Source organism: Prionailurus bengalensis, chromosome D2 (assembly GCF_016509475.1).
Source record: "Prionailurus bengalensis isolate Pbe53 chromosome D2, Fcat_Pben_1.1_paternal_pri, whole genome shotgun sequence".
Taxonomy (NCBI): domain Eukaryota; kingdom Metazoa; phylum Chordata; class Mammalia; order Carnivora; family Felidae; genus Prionailurus; species Prionailurus bengalensis.
The window spans coordinates 67,975,510-67,993,935 of NC_057351.1; the positions used below are offsets into that span (position 1 = coordinate 67,975,510).

Below are 18,426 nucleotides of genomic sequence, written 5' to 3' on the forward strand. Positions count from 1 at the left end.
TACATTTTTATAGATATGACATTGTACTGTTAGCTTAGGAAGGCTTGTTGTTTTCAGTGAAATACAAGTTTGAGCAGATCTTTGCCTTAATTTTTCTTCAATATGACAAATGTTTAATAAAACTTTTTTGAAAGAAGTCAAAATGAAACCTGACATTTTCCTCCTCATATAAGCACCGGTAGTAAATTTTTTTTAATGAAAATGCCTTATACAATTAATTATCAGTAGTTAATAAGTTTAATTGTTACAGTGGGGGCACCTGGATGGCTCTCAGTCGGTTTAGCGTATGACTTCAGTTCAGGTTATGATCTCATGTTCGTGGCTTTGAGCCTTGCGTCATGCTCTGTGCTGACAGCTCAGAGCCTGGAGCCTGCTTTGGATTTTGTCTCTTTCTCTGCCCCTCTCCCACTTGCACTCCGTGTCTGTCTGTCTGTCTGTCTGTCTCTCTCTCTCTCTCTCTCTCAAAAATAAGCATTAAAGGGGCGCCTGGGTGGCGCAGTCGGTTAAGCGTCCGACTTCAGCCAGGTCACGATCTCGCAGCCTGTGAGTTCGAGCCCCGCGTCAGGCTCTGGGCTGATGGCTCAGAGCCTGGAGCCTGCTTCCGATTCTGTGTCTCCCTCTCTCTTTGCCCTTCCCCCGTTCATGCTCTGTCTCTCTCTGTCCCAAAAATAAATAAATGTTGAAAAAAAAATTTTAACAAAAATAAGCATTAAAAAATTTGTTTAATGTTATACTGAATAGGTAATAAATATAAATATTATAATAAAATAAAAACTTGGTTTCAAATGGATGTTTGCTACTTTAGATTTATGGATGGTTTTGTGTAAAATGAGACAAGTAATCCATGTATATTGCAGAAAAAATTTAAAATACAGATTAACAAAAAGGACATAAAATAATCCTACCACTGAGAGGTAGCATCACTGTTAACACATTAGTGAACATCAGGGTACTGATGGTCCTCTTTTGATACCAAAAGCCCCAACAAAAACAGTGTGGTAAGAGTTATTGATGAAGATGTGTTTAGACATAGACACGAAGAAGCAAGAAGAAAAATAGTGAATCACTGGCATATATTTCACTTTTTTCTGCATATAGCAATATCTACTTTTTTTTTTTTTAATGTCTATTTTTGAGAAAGCACCAGGAGGGGAGGGGCAGAGAGAGAGGGGGACAGAGTTCGAAGTGGGCTCTGCAATGACAGCAGTGAGCCCAATGCAGGGCTCAAACTCACGAACCGTGAGATCATGACTTGAGCCAAAGTTAGACACTCAACTGACTGAACCACCCAGGCATCCCTATATATATCTCATTTTTAAACAAAATTAGTATCCTACTGTTTCATCATCTGTTTTTATTATTCACTGAAAAATGTATTTTTACCATCTCTTATATGGATTTTTAAAGTATAATTGTGGATACTTCCAATTAGTGTTTTAATGATTTAATTTGCTGTCTTCTTTAGACTTTTTTCTCTCCTATTTATTGCTCAGTATTTCTAGAATAGCTGAGCTTATTTGGTTTCCTCATGGGCTATAATTAGATGTTTCTTCTTCTATTGTGCTCATGACCATCCACATTTTATTCCATGATTGCTATATATTATTGTGAAATGGGGAAAACCTGGTTTTCACTGGAACCTTTGACATCTCAGTGTTAGGTCTGTATAGTCTATTTTTCCATATCCAATACTGATAATCACATAAGGAACAAGCTTCCAGTTCAAAATAAAAACCTAATTACTGTCTGAAAAACTTTGGAGGCTTATATTTTTTGTTGCTTTTAAATTTCTTTATTTGGATATCAAAAAGGGGAATAAAGTTTTGTGTTTAAGCGTTCTCTTTCCATAGGGAGGTATATATATGGAGCTTAGTTTTTGTGGTTCTACCTTGGTTACTTTTTTTTTTTTTTTTTTTTTTGTCTTTGCCAGGACAATCAGTTGACATCACTTCCCTTGGATTTTGGAACTTGGACCAGTATGGTAGAATTGAATTTAGCCACTAATCAGCTCACAAAGATTCCTGAGGATGTGTCTGGTCTTGTTTCTCTTGAGGTGAGTATAAAAGAGCCGTTTATTTAGAACTCCTTAAACTTTCTGCAGTTACCTCACTTACAAACTTTCCAGTTCAAATAAGCAATTTCTTTGGGAGAAGATCATATGTAAAAATATTAGAGCTCTCTTAAACCTACAACTCCATTAGCTTGATGAAGTGTGAACATAATCTGGGCTCAATGCTTCTGAATTACTCTTGTCCACTAAAAGTTGGTAGGTTTGAATGCTATAATATGTCTTTGAAAGACAGGGTCTCTAAAATTTAGCATATTTTAGAACATATTTTTTCCCTTAACTGTGTTCAAGAATCCTGCACTGCTGGATAGGAAGAACAAATATTGTTAAAATGTCGATACTACCCAAAGCAATCTACATATTCAGTGCAATCCCTATCAAAGTAACACCAGCATTCTTCACAGAGCTAGAACAAATAATCCTAAGATTTGTGTGGAACCAGAAAAGACCCTGAATAGCCAAAGCAATCTTGAAAAAGAAAACCAAAGCAGGAGGCATCACAATCCCAGACTTCAATCTATACTACAAAGCTTAATCATCAAGGCAGTATGGTATTGGCACAAGAACAGACACTCAGATCAATGGATCAGAAGAGAGAACCCAGAAATGGACCCACAAACGTATGGCCAACTAATCTTTGACAAAGCAGAAAAGAATATCCAATGGAATAAAGACAGTCTCTTCAGCAAGTGGTGCTGGGAAAACTGGACAGCGACATGCAGAAGAATGAACCTGGACCACTTTCTTACACCATACACAAAAATAAACTCAAAATGGATGAAAGACCTCAATGTAAGACAGGAAGCTATCAAAATCCTCAAGGAGAAAGCAGAACCTCTTTGATCTTGTCCACAGCAACTTCTTACTCAGCACATCTCTGGAGGCAAGGGAAACAAAAGCAAAAATGAACTACTGGGACCTCATCAAACTAAAAAGCTTCTGCACAGCAAAGGAAACAGCAAAACTAAAAGGCAGCCGACGGAATGGGAGAAGATATTTGCAAATGACATATCAGATAAAGGGTTAGTATCCAAAATTTATACAGAACTTCTCAAACTCAACACCTAAAAACAAATAATCCAGTGAAGAAATGGGCAAAAGACATGAATAGACACTTCTCCAAGGAAGACATCCAGATGGCCAACCAACACATGAAAAAACGCTCAACATCACTCATCATCAGGGAAATACAAATCAAAACCACAATGAGATACCACCTTACACCTGTCAGAATGGCTAACATTAACAACTCAGGCAGCAACAGCGGCACTATCGACAATAGCCAAAGTATGGAAAGACCCCAAATGTCCATCGAGGGATGAATGGATAAAGAAGATGTGGGGTGTGTGTGTGTGTGTGTGTGTGTGTGTGTGTGTACACACACACACACACACCTATATATATGTGTATATATATATATGTATATATATAGGTACATATATAGGTGTGTGTGTGTGTGTGTGTATATATGTGTGTGTGTGTGTATATATATATATAATGGAGTATTACTTGGCAATCAAAAAGAATAAAATCTTGCCATTTGCAACTACATGGATGGAACTGGAGGGTATTATGCTAAGTGAAATTAGAGAAAGACAAAAATCGTATGACTTCACTCATATGAGGACCTTAAGAAACAAGACAGATGAACATAAGGGAAGGGAAACAAAAATAATATAAAAACAGGGAGGGGGACAAAACAGAAGAGACTCACGAATATAGAGAACAAACAGAGTTGCTGGAGGGGTTGTGGGAGGGGGGGATGGGCTAAATGGGTAAGAAATCTACTCCTGAAATCATTGTTTCACTATATCCGAACTAATTTGGATGTAAATTTTAAAAAATAAAATTATTAAACAAAAAAAAACCACACAAAACCAAAAAAAAAAAAAAAAAAGAATCCTGTACTGTTGTCTACCAAAATAATTCTAGATTCCTCAGACTGGCATTGAGAACCTTTCATACGATTCTGGCCCACTTTTACATCCTATTTACCCATGTATTCTTTTATTTACTAATTAGACTGTTTTCTTTGTTGGAAATTTGTGCGTGTTTCTAACTCTGCACATTTAGTCTTACTGTTCCCAATATCTAGAATGCCCTCCCCTCATCCCTTTAATTTTTTCTTTTAAAAATTTTTTCCATAATTAAAAGATTCATCTTAATGTTCTCTTTAGCCAAGGATGATTTCTCCTGCTTCTGAGTCCCTAGAATTTTCATCCTTTTGATGAAAAAGCTTACTAATAGTAAAATATTTTTTAAAAGTTTCCTCTGTATCCATGTTTTTAAAAAAATCTAATTTCTTTTTTTTTTAATCATTTTATTTAGTAAGCCAAAATAGTATGGCATAATGGTTAAAAAGCATGAGCTTTGAAGCAAGACAGATCTAGGTACAATTCCACTTTTATCTCTATGGATTTAACTTGCCCAAGCTTCTGTTTCCTCAGCTGTGAAATGAAGAAGATAGTATTTACCTCACAGGCTGTAGTTAGGATTAAATGTGATAACACACATACACAATGCATTTAGTGCCTTGCAAGTAGTAAACTCAATAAATAATAGCTATTATCATTATTATCATTTTTTGGTCTTATTACATATGTTCATTTTACTATGTATGGTATAACTTTGGGGAAAACAAGTGGGCATAAAATATTAGCCCAAAACCTTACGTAGGTCTTTCCATTCAGTGCTCTTTTCACTGTCCCATACCCAGTATTGTCTCCCTACTTTCTCCACCACCACCACTGTAATTTCTCTAAGAAGAGGAACTATCTTTCTCAACCACTTTTTTCTCTCTTCAGTGTATTACAGGATGGCTTGTGATGTAATAAATATACCATAGCTAATAACTGTAGGGCTTTGAATTAGCAGTTTAGAAATCAGTTGTTAACCACCCTTAAATGATAGTTTGTAAGGGGTTTTGAACAAATAAGTGGCTTCCTATCAGATTCCCATTTGTAATCATTCAGTATCAAAGCACCATTAACTATATGAATTTTAGTGCAAGTAGTTAATTTTACATTTTTTTGTAATATGGTTAAACTTTTGCTTTCATTAGCTTTGACTTAAAATCTTTTATTTCCAGTAACTATGGTGGTTTTTTTAAGAATAGTAAATTAAATGTTTTATATTATATAAATGAACATTACCCTTAATATTCACTGTTTAGAAAATTAGTAGTTTAATAAATTTTAAGCCACACATGGTAATATATAACTCCATTTCTTGAGTTACTAAATACTGTCAATAATTTCTCTTAGGTTCTAATACTGTCAAACAATCTTCTAAAAAAGCTTCCCCATGGTCTTGGAAACCTTAGGAAGTTAAGAGAATTGGATCTAGAAGAGAACAAATTGGAGTCCTTGCCAAATGAAATTGCTTATCTTAAGGATTTACAGGTAAAACATCATCCTGGTGATTTTATAGTTCTATGACTAAAGTTTTTGGGGTGCATTCCAAATTGTGCATTTTTCTTAAGAATTTGATCTAATTCTTGAATTAGAGATTTTTCTGTTGTAGCAGTAAGGCTCAGTTTTATGCTTATGTAGCCTGCTTTTTGCTTCCTAACAAATGATATATTTTGAAAGTAAAATTTATTGAGTGATTCTTACCCAATGTAATTTACCTATTAATTTATCTTATTAGTTTAGTAGATGTATTGTTTTACATTTACATCAGTAGTAAGAAATATATATATGTATTTCTCTTTTGTTTTGTTAATCTTTTAGAAATTAGTCTTGACAAACAACCAGTTGACTACCCTTCCTAGAGGCATTGGTCACCTTACCAATCTCACACATCTAGGCCTTGGAGAGAACCTACTTACTCATCTTCCTGAAGAAATTGGTATGAACCTTTTGGATGCTTGACTGTACTTACTAATTTGCTCTTGTATGTTCAAGCAGTGTTTCAGATAGGACAAATCTGTTTTTGTCATCTGATGTTACATCAGAGTCAAGATTTTTTATTTTATATTTTTATAGAGCACCAGTTCTTAGTTCGTTGGTTGGTTTTGGTGAGATTTCTGCATGGGGTATTAGAGTTAATATTTTATTTGAGAATGTTTTAGCATACTTACATTTCCAATAGGTTTCTTATTTTAGAAAAGTTACCTCTTGTTTCCTCTACAGTTAAAAATTATATAAACTTGAATTAAATTAGTAATATCCAATGCCAAAAGAACATTTCCTTATGAGGTTTTAGGATATTTGATTAAATTAATATTTGACAGTACTTTCAAATTTTCTAAGTGTTCATATCCATTATTTCATATAATCAATGTGACTACCTTGAATTTTAGGCAATTCAAGTTGTAACCCCATTTTACAAAGAGAATCGATTGAGGTCACATTATAGTTCTTAAATTGGTAGTTTCACGCATTATTTTCTTGCATATATACCATGCTGTTTCAGACGCTTTTTAGAATAGTGATTAAGAATGAGTTTGGAATTGGGGTGCCTGGGTGGCTCAGCTGGTTAAGTGTCTGACTCTTGATTTCAGCTCAGGTCATGATCCTCATGGTTGTGAGATCGAGCTCCATGTTGGGCTCCACTCAGGGTGTGGAGCCTGCTTAAGATTCTCTGTCCCCCTCTTCCTCTGCTTGTGTGTGCACATGCTAGCTCGCTTGCTCTCTCCCTCTCTCTCTCTCTACCCCCCCATCTCTCTCTCTCAAAAAGAATGATTTTGAAGTTATAATGTAATTATACTTCAATTAAAAAAAAAGAAGTAAAATAGACAATTCAAAATCTGGCCGTGCTGCTCATTGGCTTTATGGCTTTGGATAAACCATAAGCCTTTAGGTTTTCTACTTGTGCAAAGGAAGGATGATAATAGTAACTTCTCATAGGGTTGCTCTGAATATTAAGTAAAATCTTAAATGTGAATATCCATTACCTGGTAGCCATTATTTTCATTAGTCTTCTGCATACAGCTATCAAATATTACAGATTTTGAAGTTTAAAAATTAGAAAACACTGGAGGTGACTTCATTTTTAGTATGTTTATTCATCTAGCCTCATGTGATTGCAGGAGACATTTGCCTACAAAGTGTGAATATCCTAAGAGAGTCTAAGATAAATTTTTCAAAGATTACATAAGTTGATTTTTGGCTTCCTGCCACATATGTGATAACCTCTCTTTGTGAAGGATTTATATACCCAGTAACAAAAATCCTTCCACATGATAAATTTATTAGTAAAAGAGATTATCACAGTATAATAGGAAAGTGATGATAAGCACTGATTTACAATAAACTTACCTCTGGAGTTTTGAAAAAATGCATACCAATGCCAAGTTGTTCTGAACAGAATCCTTGGAGATACAGCATGTGTGTTAAAAAAAAAAAAATACAAGTTTAAAAACCTACCATAAAGGAAGAAATTCTGGTTTAATTGGTATGGAGTGTGACCTGGATATAAGGGTTCTTTAAATTGGCCCCACTTGATTTGAATATGCAACAAAATCTAAGACCATGGTTGTAGAGCTTTAAAACTAAGAGACGAGAGGAAGAGGAAATATGTATTCAGTGTATATAATGCCCACATCATTCCCAATTGAATTTCTAAAATAGTAATGAATTAAAAAAAAATTTTTTTTAATGTTTTCTTATCTGAGAGACAGAGAGCAAGCAGGGAAGGGGCAGAGAGAGAGGGAGACACAGAGTCAGAAGCAGGCTCCAGGCTCTGAGCTGTCAGCATAGAGCCCGATGTGGGGCTCGAACCCACAAACAGTGAGATCATGACCTGAGCTGAAGTCGGACACTTAACCAATTGAGCCACCCAGGTGCCCCTAAAATAGTAATGAATTTGTTAAAAAATAGTAATTGATTTTCTTTTTCTTTTTTTTACAGGTACACTGGAGAACCTAGAAGAACTGTATTTGAATGACAACCCCAATCTACATAGCCTTCCCTTTGAGCTGGCTCTTTGCAGCAAGCTTTCAATCATGAGTATTGAGAACTGTCCACTCAGTCACCTTCCACCTCAGATTGTTGCTGGGGGTCCTTCTTTTATCATTCAGTTCCTAAAGATGCAGGGTCCATATCGTGCCATGGTCTGATACAAATCTGCTGGTCCCACACACTGTTCAAAAATAGACTGCCATTAATGTTTCATATCTATATCTGTATCTATTTATGTAGATATCGATATATTTGGCAGATTTATAAAGACTGCATTATGTGTTTCTGCTAATAGAGGAATCATAGCCATTTAGATTTTTTTTTTTAATTCTGTACAAAAGGCTTATATAAGTTTTCTTTGCTGAACTTGATGGATGTTTTTCTGTTGTGTAATATGATAATGCCAGTTTGCTTAAAACATTTGCCAACAAATTATGAAGTTATTAAATTTAAGGGCCAGAGGTAGTATAGTTGCATATACTTTCTCTTAGCAAAAATAATGGACAGTTTTGTTGCAACTTTTTGTATACATTTTCCCCTTACCAATTGTCAGATCATTATAGTATTATAGGCCCTAAAAGTAGAATTTTTCTTTAACTTATTTTGAAATTTGAGATTTAAATTTTATATATTGTTTACAGTCAGAGTAAATCACTGGATTTTTTGTTGTTGTTGTTTGATTTGCTCTGTTTTAATCAGTGAAATCTAGTTTATATCCTCTGCTAAAGAATTTGCATCAGCTGGTTTAAATATTAAAAGATATTTGCTTGTTGAAACAACTGGCAAGTGAAAAGATACAGTCAAAAATTCTAGAATTCTTTTAATTGTGTTTCTCTGATCAATTGTAAAGCAAAATATCTGAAGTGAGTCTTTAGGTTGGGGGGAGGGTATTGAGACCTTTTCTAGTATAAATAAATATCTTTTCTTAAGTTTGGGGGAACAGAAACTTGTAGTATGAAAGTTTTCACTCCTGAAAGTTGCAGAATGACAAAAACTAACAATAATTTGGCAAAACAAAAACAAAAACAAACCCTACACACCCATACACACACACATTCTATATATGTATATACAATGCTATATAGATATGTATTTATTATATCATAAACTACAATAGGTAACTTTAAGGATTTCTCCCTAGCCTTGTACAATGAAATGAATGTTTTTCTTTGAACACTGCAATATATGTATGTTTCAAGGTTATTTAACAGTGTACTATGGTTTTATATCTTGACTTGCCTTGTACATCTTTCAGTTCTGGAATATCTGCGTCTAAGCACAATATCTTCACACTGTGCTGTATTGCTGCTGAACTAAATGCACTTTTCCCCACATGTGGGGCACTGGCTTCAAACAATTCAGTTCAGTACCATTGATTTTAATCTCATCTTTCCTTTCTTGGTAGTTGTTAATACAATTATGGAGAAGAGGCACATTGTATAGAAGCCATTGACAGTTCAGTGGAAGTTCTGTAAGATGTGCATGTGCTATTTGATATATTTTCTTTTGCTTTACTGCTTTTAAGGCTAGCAGTATTGTAAGTGTGTGCCCCTTATACAGTAATCTTACTTTTGGTAGTGTCAGCCTAAGTCGATTTAATTATTGAAGAGACAGAGCAAGTGCATTCTAGATATCATCCTAGAAAACACTTCCCATATAACGAATATTATGTATAATTAAGTATTGCTGCTTGGTTTTCTTTTTTTTTTTTTTTCCCATTTAGATGGGCATTGTGTTTTAAATAAAACCATTTTTTAATTGAAGCTGTATTAAGGTAGAAATTTGGAATGTTTTGCTTTTTCTGGCGCTCAAAATCAAGACTAAGTTTGTGGTTGAACCTGTATTCATAATTGGCAATTTTTCAAGGAACAAGTAAGAAATGGAAGGCAGGTGAAGATATAAAACCCTAGAATGCTTAAATGTGCTGTAAAACTATTGTAGATGTCACTGGATTTTACCAAGTAATATCCTTTCTTCTTTTTTTCCATCTACTGTGGCTTTTCAGTTAAAATTTTGTTTATAAAAGGAATTTGTTTATTACAGCTCTATATACCTGTGTGTATGTGTGGTTTTTTAAAAAATATCATATCCAGGTGTGTTTATGTATAAAGATGATAGAACTTGAACTTTAAAGGCAGTAACCTAATGGTTTTTTTTTTTTTTTTGAGAGAAAAGGTTATTGTTTCTTAAAAATGAAAATAGATTTGATTTTTAAAACATTTTGGTTCCCCTGCTGTCATTTATGTTAGTCTTCAACAGAAATAAATGCAGAAGGATCACACTCTTAACGTGTACAAGTAATGTTCTAGGCAAACCACATATAGCTGAGGACTTCTATAAAAAAGTTGTAAGAAGTATAAAACATATGTCCTTTTTAAGGCTGCTACCTTGTAAGAGCCCATGAATTTTGTTACTTCTAACAAGAAACTAAGTGGACTCTAATTGGGATACCCTTATGAAATTGATATTTAATATTTAAATAGTTTAGGGATACTGTTCAATGACTACATATAAGCAAATACTTTTCCTGAAACTGCAGTGGGACTCATTGGCATATCCAAACATTTTTCTTTCTTTTGAAGAAATCAGGTTTAGTCTCTCCATAAGGCTCAGTAAGTCTAAAAAAGGGTGGGGGGGTTAGAATGTTACATTGTAAAAAGTTGCTCTAAACTTTGCTTTTTGTTAATATATAGTAGCAAAACTGCAATGACCATATCAAACAGTCCTTTTGTGATAGTTCAGTACTTTTTAAATCCCATATGGTTATTTCATACAAAAAGAAAGGGGAGATGCTAAATAATTTATGGACTTGATAGATGCACATGAAAACAGAAGATAGAAACTCTTGGAGGAGAAAATACACTAAACTTTTATTTGTACTTCTATTAAAAGGTGGGTGATAAATTGGAATGGCCTCTAAAAATGTAATTGCATATTTCTAACTTATCTCATTCTAAAGGCTGAATCATTTAAAATGTTTAAATGGTTATACATTACAATTTATATAGTCTTTCTGTGATAACTTTTGTTACAACTTTTCATATCAGTTACTGCTAAGCCATGCATCTTGAGTCCAAATTTCAGCTTGCAGAATTTATAATTATTTATCAGTAAGAATGGGTTGTGGTTGAAGTGTATAAAATGGAACACTTAGAAATGGGGAGCACTATTAGTCATTATGTTGGGCCCAACAGCCATGTGTCAGAACTGTCTCTGGAAAACCAGGTTATATGGTTATTCTTGGGTGATTAACACTAGATCCAAACAAATGGCACAGTGTATATAAACAAGCGAATAAATTCTTGAAATGTCCAAATTCAACTAAAATAAACAACTTATAAAGAAAGGTTTCCTTCTGCCTATACCAGAGGGTAAGGATGGCATACTATATATCTTTGCTAAAACTTTGCTCTTGCTGTATTCTTTGGTTTGTTTAGACTTTACAAGCCAATTTGGGCAATTGGAAGACACGTGACAGTGTTTGGTTGACTACCACATCTCTGAGAATTCGAATATGAAAGAATTATGATGTTTATATATAAAAGGATATCTTGAGTGTTCCGTTTAAGAAAGAATTAAGAGAATGTTTTATAAAATAGATATCTGTACTTTGTTATTGACTAGAATGCCTTCTTAACCTGATTAACACTAATTCCAAGGAAACATTTGTGTGTTTATTTTTAACTTTGAAATATAAGTGAAAATGTAAGTTTTTGGAGGAGATTTTTAACTTTTAAAACTGAAGTTGGATCATTATTACCTTTAAACAAACTTTACACACTTGTTAACTATTCCTGCTGACATTCTGTATTGTAGATATAAACTGTTTTGAATGTAAATACTTGCTAACGATCAAGACTTCACACTGGATCGTAATTTGTGGTGTTTTAGATTGGGGACTTGTTAAGGTTTGATAGGAGGAAGTATTCTGTCCATACTATGAAGTGTCTGCGCCATTCAGAGTAGTGTGGACAGGGCTGTCACATACAGGTTTTGCAGGTTGTGCATTGTGCAACAACACTACACGCTGGTGGATGTAGTCACATCATAGATTTGCAGTTTTTCAGCAGATGGCAGTAAAGTGCCTCATTCTAACAAAATCAGTATATTATGTCAAATTTCTGACAGATGGAAGTAGAGAGTCTAGAGGAAGGAGCGTTTTTTTCACCCTCATTTGCCCAGTGGTACTAAGTGGGCTAGTGAGTCTTTGTGCAGATTATCAGAGCTCCAACAACAATTGTAACAATAATTGATATTTAAGTTAGATTATAAGCATTTTATATGTTATAGGTACTAGTAAAAATGCTGTTGATGCTCTTATTTGGAGGGGCACCTTGGTGGCTCAGTCTGTTAAGCGGCCGATTTTGGTTCAGGTCATGATCTCACGGCTCGTGAGTTTAAGCCCTGCATCAGGCTCTGCCTGCCTGGGATTCTCTCTCTCCCTCTCTGCGCCCCCTCCTCGAAATAAACAAATAAAAAAATACTCTTAGAAAGTCTAAGAGGGACTTTATTAATGACCATTATTAATCAGATTTCATATGTTATTACTGGTATTATTTATATGGAGAATTCCAGTGGTCTGATCAGACTTAATATGCAAATAGCATTTGCTTTAGTTGTCTATACCATTTTCTTTAGATAATTTTGTAGAAATTATTCAGTAAGTCTGTCTAGCTAGCACTTAAAGCTTGGTATCTACTACTGAAGGGAATATCATGTGTATGGCTCAAATGTTTTTTTTATTTTAATATTTGTCTTTAATAGAAACATATACATAATTTTTGCTTGTTTAGTGTTTTTCTTCTTAGCTCAAAACTCACTTAAAAAAATTTTTTTAACCTTTATTTTCAAGAGACAGAGTGTGAGTGGGGGAGGGGCAGAGAGAGAGAGGGAGACTCAGAATCCAAAGCAGGCTCCAGGCTCTGAGCTGTCCCCTCAGAGCCCTACACAGGGCTCAAACCCAGTAACCATGAGATCATCACCTGAGCTGAAGTCAGACGCTTAACTGACTGAGCCAGCCAGGTGCCCCTCAAAACTCATTTTTAACAGTTGTCTTGTGATTGCTAAACAAGAATGTCAACAAAGTATTTTGTATGATGGTGTCCTTTGGTTATATTTTAACTTGCGTGTCAGAACTTGTTTTTAATTAGATACATGATAACTTGCACAGTACAGAGTTTATAAGATAGGCAGTTACAAGATAGAACATTACAAAAATGATAGTATCTTAAAACCATATTTAACAGTTTTGACTTTTTTTCCTAGTAAAGCTCAGCCTTCCCTTGATGTTTAACAGGAGGTATACCGTGGTGAATACTTAGCTCTTCTGAATTATGTTTCAAGATCGGGAGGTATAAAATAGCGTATAGAAAATGTACTTTCATTTTTTTGTTTTTAAGTTTATTTTTATTCATTCATTCATTCATTCAGAGAGATAGGGACAGTGCGAGTGTGGGAACAGCAGAGAGAGGGAAAGAGAATTCCAAGCAGGCTCTACGCTGCCAGCTGATGCAGGGCTTGAACTCCTGAAACTGTGAGATGATGAGATCAGAGTTGGAAGCTCGAGCGACTGAGCCACCCAGGCGCCCCAGAAAATGTAGTGTTAACCTGAATTATATTGTCCATTATTTTGACCATATAAAAGTTACCTTTTTAAATTATCCTATATGAAGGTATTCAGTATAAATTATGTCTTTGTAAATGTGCCACTGAGTCTTAAAATTTTTTCAATGCTGCATGTAACTGAAATTGGACATGAAATCAGCCTTTGCAGTGTCCTTGAACTACAAAAATGTGGAACTGAGAGAAGGGACTCTACTACCATTTAATCTGGAAAACTTTAAAACAGCAAATGGCAACCATGAAGTTTAGAAAAATAGGTGTACAAAAAATGCACCAAAGTATTTTGTATGGTCAAGAGTGACATTCATTATACTTACTTATGTTGTTTACTATTTATAAAACTACCAGCTATATGGGTTTTTGGGTTTTTTCCTGTTTTGGTTTTTCTATTAGAGTATATAATGACTGTATCGTGGAGATACTGAATTATTAGAGGTAATCCATTCTTTGAGCCTTCACGAGCAAATGCTTTTGTAAGTTTTCATAAGAAAGTCTGCTCTGGGGGCGCCTGGGTGGCGCAGTCGGTTAAGCGTCCGACTTCAGCCAGGTCACGATCTCGCGGTCCGTGAGTTCGAGCCCCGCATCAGGCTCTGGACTGATGGCTCGGAGCCTGGAGCCTGCTTCCGATTCCGTGTCTCCCTCTCTCTCTGCCCCTCCCCCGTTCATGCACTGTCTCTCTCTGTCCCAAAAATAAATTAAAAAAAAAAAAGAGAAATGAATTTCCATTCAGTGTAATGACAAAAAAAATTTTTTTTTAAAAAAGAAAGTCTGCTCTGCCGTTTAGGATGTCTTAGTAACTAAAGGTGGAATTGAGTACAGGATTCCTAGAAAAATGAAGTTGGGATATTGGCTAATAAAGAACATTATTTAAATTAATGTTTTTAAATGTTTCATGATAACAACACCCATAAGGTTTACCCAGTGGAAACTATCTAATTGGCTGAAGAAAAAAAGTTCTCAGGGGAGGCCACAAATACCAGTCCTATGCACAAGGTGATTAACCGTATCCTCTTTCCTCTTAACATTCTTTGGTATATGTTTTTTAAAAGGTCATTCTGGCCACTTTGAGAAAGAGTAGATGAAGGGAATCAAAACTAGAGGCCAAGTAACCAAATGGGAAGCTGTTGGAGTAATTCGGGTGAGAGATGACTGGCATCAGGATTGAAGTAGTGGGGATGGAAAAAAATAAACATTAAGGGAGCCTTAGGAAGATATAGTGGTAAGACTTCATGATTGATCTGAAAAAGTGAGAGAATCAAATCTTAGTTCTAGGATTGTGGCTTAAGCATCTGAATGTATTTACTAAACTGGAACTTTGCAGGAGGACCAGGTTCTTCTAGTTTTTTGGGTATGGGGATAGGACGTGTTCTATCTGGTACCTGTGGGACCTCAAGTGGAGAGGTCAAAGTAAGCATTTGGATGCTTATATCTGGTACTTGATAGGTCAGACCTGGAAACCGACAGTCCAGCATAGAGGTGATAATTGAAACAATTTCCTAGGTAGCTCATGTTGAAAGGGAAGAGAATGGAATCCTCCAGGATGGAATCCTGATGAACTCCAAAATGTAGCTTTTGCGAGGTAGGGAGGGGCCTGTAAAGATTGCAGTAGCTGTAGTAGAATTGGGAAGGAAAGGAGGAATATGGTGTTCAGGAAATAGCCAGTTTCATTCAGAGTTCAATTTGTAAGTTCTCAGTGTATTCTTCAATATCATTTTAATTTCTGTACCAGTTTTTCTGCAACTCTGCACTGTCCAAAATTGTTGCCACTGACTAGCCGCATGTAACTATTTAAAGTTAGATTAATTAAAACTAATTAAAATTTAACTTTAAGTCCTCAGTCACACTAGTAACATGAATTTATCAATAACTATGTATGGTTGCTGACTAATGTATTAATGCAAATACAGAACATTTGTGTCATCAAAGAAAATCTGTTGCACAGTAATTCTCATTTATAGCCACTGTCCATAATTAGTTTTCAACCCTAAAGCTTGGAGATTATACCAAGTGCTTGTTTTTAAGATTGGGTGGAGGGTGCCAGATAAGAAATGTTACGGGCAACTCTTCATGGTCTTTCCAATAAATTTTATATGGTTGCTTAGTTAAATTTGATTCCCTTTGATCTTATCTCTAGAAAAGTCACCTAAAGATTTAACCTATTTTTCTTTATTTAAAAAATTATTACCTGTTCTTTTCCATATTCTGATTATTTAATCAACCTGTTTATGGTGGTTTTTCTTCCCTTTTGCTGTTTAACTCTTTGTAGTTATTTTTTTGGAATAGATTAGACTTGAAATAACTGGCAAGTTTTATACAATTTTTTTTTTTTTTTTAATTTGAGAGAGAATTCCAAGCAGACTCCACATCCAGTGCGGAGCTTGATGCGGGGCTTGATCCCACGACTCCGGGATCATGACTTGAGCCAAAATCAGGAGTCAGGACTGAACAACCCAGGTGCCCCATACATTTTTTTTTTTTTTTAAACAAATCTTTGATTAAGGCTGGCTTACCTAGCCTAGCTAAAGAACTAGATTTTCACGATCTTAGCCCTGCTTATAAAAAGTAGACCCAGGAAGAGCATGTCTGTATTTGGGAAGGGCACAATTTTAAAATGCATACCAAAAAATTCTGACTTACACACCATTATATAAAAACTTAGATTAAAGTTAACTGATTAGATGATTGGTTCTTTAATGACTTACGTAGATTAAAGCAACAAAACTGTCAACTCTTAAACTGTTTCTAACTGAGATTTTTAAAAACTGGGTAATAATTTATCCTTTAAATTATAAATGCATCAATGCCTAGTGAGAGAGCTAGTATATAAAAAATTACTTTCAAGATTAGGCATTGTGAATGTCCAAGTCTTTTTAAATATTTCATTTGATTGAATAACTATATCATTATTTAAATTTCCCTGTTGAGATTAGAGGTAAGAATATGAATGTTTGGATTTTTTTTTTTTTTAGTTTCTATTGCTAACTTTGAAAATTAGAAAACCTAATTTTAATGTAATTTATTCGAGAGGGAGTTTTAATGCTCACTGTTTAAGCATCTAAATGGTCATATTTTTTATGATAGAAGTAACACTCAATGCTTGGAGTTAGCCTTTTAATATCTAGTGTAAAGATATATGCCATATATGTGAGTACATCTGTATTAATGTGAGAGTTAAAAGCATAATGATGAAAACATAAATGAAGTCTACTTTGTTTCTACTCAGATGGGTGAACAATTTGTCAAGAAGTTCTCTGGTTTTTCTTGATTTGGAAGGTCACGTTTTGCTGAATTTTATTAAAGATTCCATGCATTTTGACTGGCACTGTTCTGGTGCAAAAGTGTTTATTGTGTATCTTTCCTTGTCAAACACACTACAGACAAATTTTCGCCATTGAGGAGGTCAGAATTTAATGGATTTCACACCTATTTTGAGTAATCTACTTAAAAATTAAGAATAGCTGATTTTATTCAGTTTTTCTGACCTCCAAAGCACCTTCTGTTACTGCTTAATAAAGGCATCCTAAGGCATTTGAGAGCATTGATTGCCATTTAAGAGTACCAATAGACTGGTTTATAGAGAAGAAAATATTAACGTGAGTTACGGATGAGCCTGGGTTTGGAATGATTACCATTTTCTTCTAAAATGTCTGGTGACTTAAGTTTTCCTTCCGTGAACATCAGCATAGATGGAAGTAATCTACACTTTTTGGCTTTGATGTGAACTTCAAAAGAACACTGTACAATCAATTCTTCGAAGTAACCGCTAATTTATTCAGATTGTAGATGAAAAGTAAAAGCAAAAGTTTTCTAGTTTTCTGCTTTTGTACGGTTATAACTTATTGGGCTACTTTTCACAGGGCATAATTAGTCTTAACCACATTCATTAAGTTTTCCCATGGATGAGATATCTGAGTGTTAGGGTTAACTTTTTTTCATTTTATATACATATACCCATGTACATATATGCGCTCTTCATGGAGGTTACATTTCTCCAACTTTTTTAAAGCACGTTTATATATCATGTAGTAAATACCAGCTTTTAAAAACATTCTAAAATATACCAACTTTTCTACCAAGGAAAGTCTCTAAGTTCTAGGTTCAACAAGAGTTTGCTTGTACCTAAGTGCTTTTGGCAGTTATTATATAAATTTTCTCCACAATGTACTATTGTTTGTCCAAGACTGAATTTTAAAATAATTTGGAGTACTGGAATTCAATGGGCTATGAATTTCACTAAGGATTGTTAAGGTATTTTGAACCTTTAAAAGTTTGACAACCTTGGTAATCATTTTTTCCACTTAATTGGTTTTGGTTAGGTTTTTTAAAGGATCATTTGTATATTATTTTAAGTAATTTCATTTTTCCCTTGCTGTTCCTTTGATTTTTATGTAAATCTGACTCCATTATCTTTATTTTCAAGATGATGGAATATCCAGGGTAATTGAATGAGTTATACACTAATACAGTATCATGTCAACATTGAAATTAGAGCCTGAGCCTTCTGACACCTTAGAATTCCTTCCTCCATTGTATGGCCACTCCATCTGGCTCACATCATCTACACTGCCCCGGGTGAAATCGGCTAACCAGGTGAAAGCCAACTCAAACAACACTTTTCCTCCGCTGCGAATCTTCTAATTTGAAAAGCCATATATTGTAACAGCCGTCAATTTGAACAATTTCTATTGAGTTCCACACTTCCTTCATTTTCATCCTTTTAAACCACAAATGCAAGATATAAACTACAAGTAAAGTGTTTAACTTAAATCTACAATGTATCATTTATATACTTAACTGCTACTATTTTTGTGTGGGTGGGTAATCTTTCATACT

General features: G+C 34.6%; 1 protein-coding gene across 3 annotated transcripts in view; it reads left to right on the plus strand.

Moving 5' to 3' along the window:
* The window catches only part of SHOC2 (SHOC2 leucine rich repeat scaffold protein), a 110,883-nt gene extending 100,864 nt beyond the window's left edge, over nucleotides 1-10,019 (plus strand). For all 3 annotated transcript variants that reach the window (XM_043597499.1, XM_043597500.1, XM_043597498.1), the window contains 4 exons: nucleotides 1,931-2,053; nucleotides 5,332-5,469; nucleotides 5,800-5,917; nucleotides 7,921-10,019. In XM_043597499.1, the coding sequence (XP_043453434.1) occupies nucleotides 1,931-2,053; nucleotides 5,332-5,469; nucleotides 5,800-5,917; nucleotides 7,921-8,129 (588 nt within the window). In that variant the 3' untranslated portion in view covers nucleotides 8,130-10,019. The remainder of the gene's footprint in view (nucleotides 1-1,930; nucleotides 2,054-5,331; nucleotides 5,470-5,799; nucleotides 5,918-7,920) is intronic.
* Nucleotides 10,020-18,426: the final 8,407 nt, after the last annotated feature.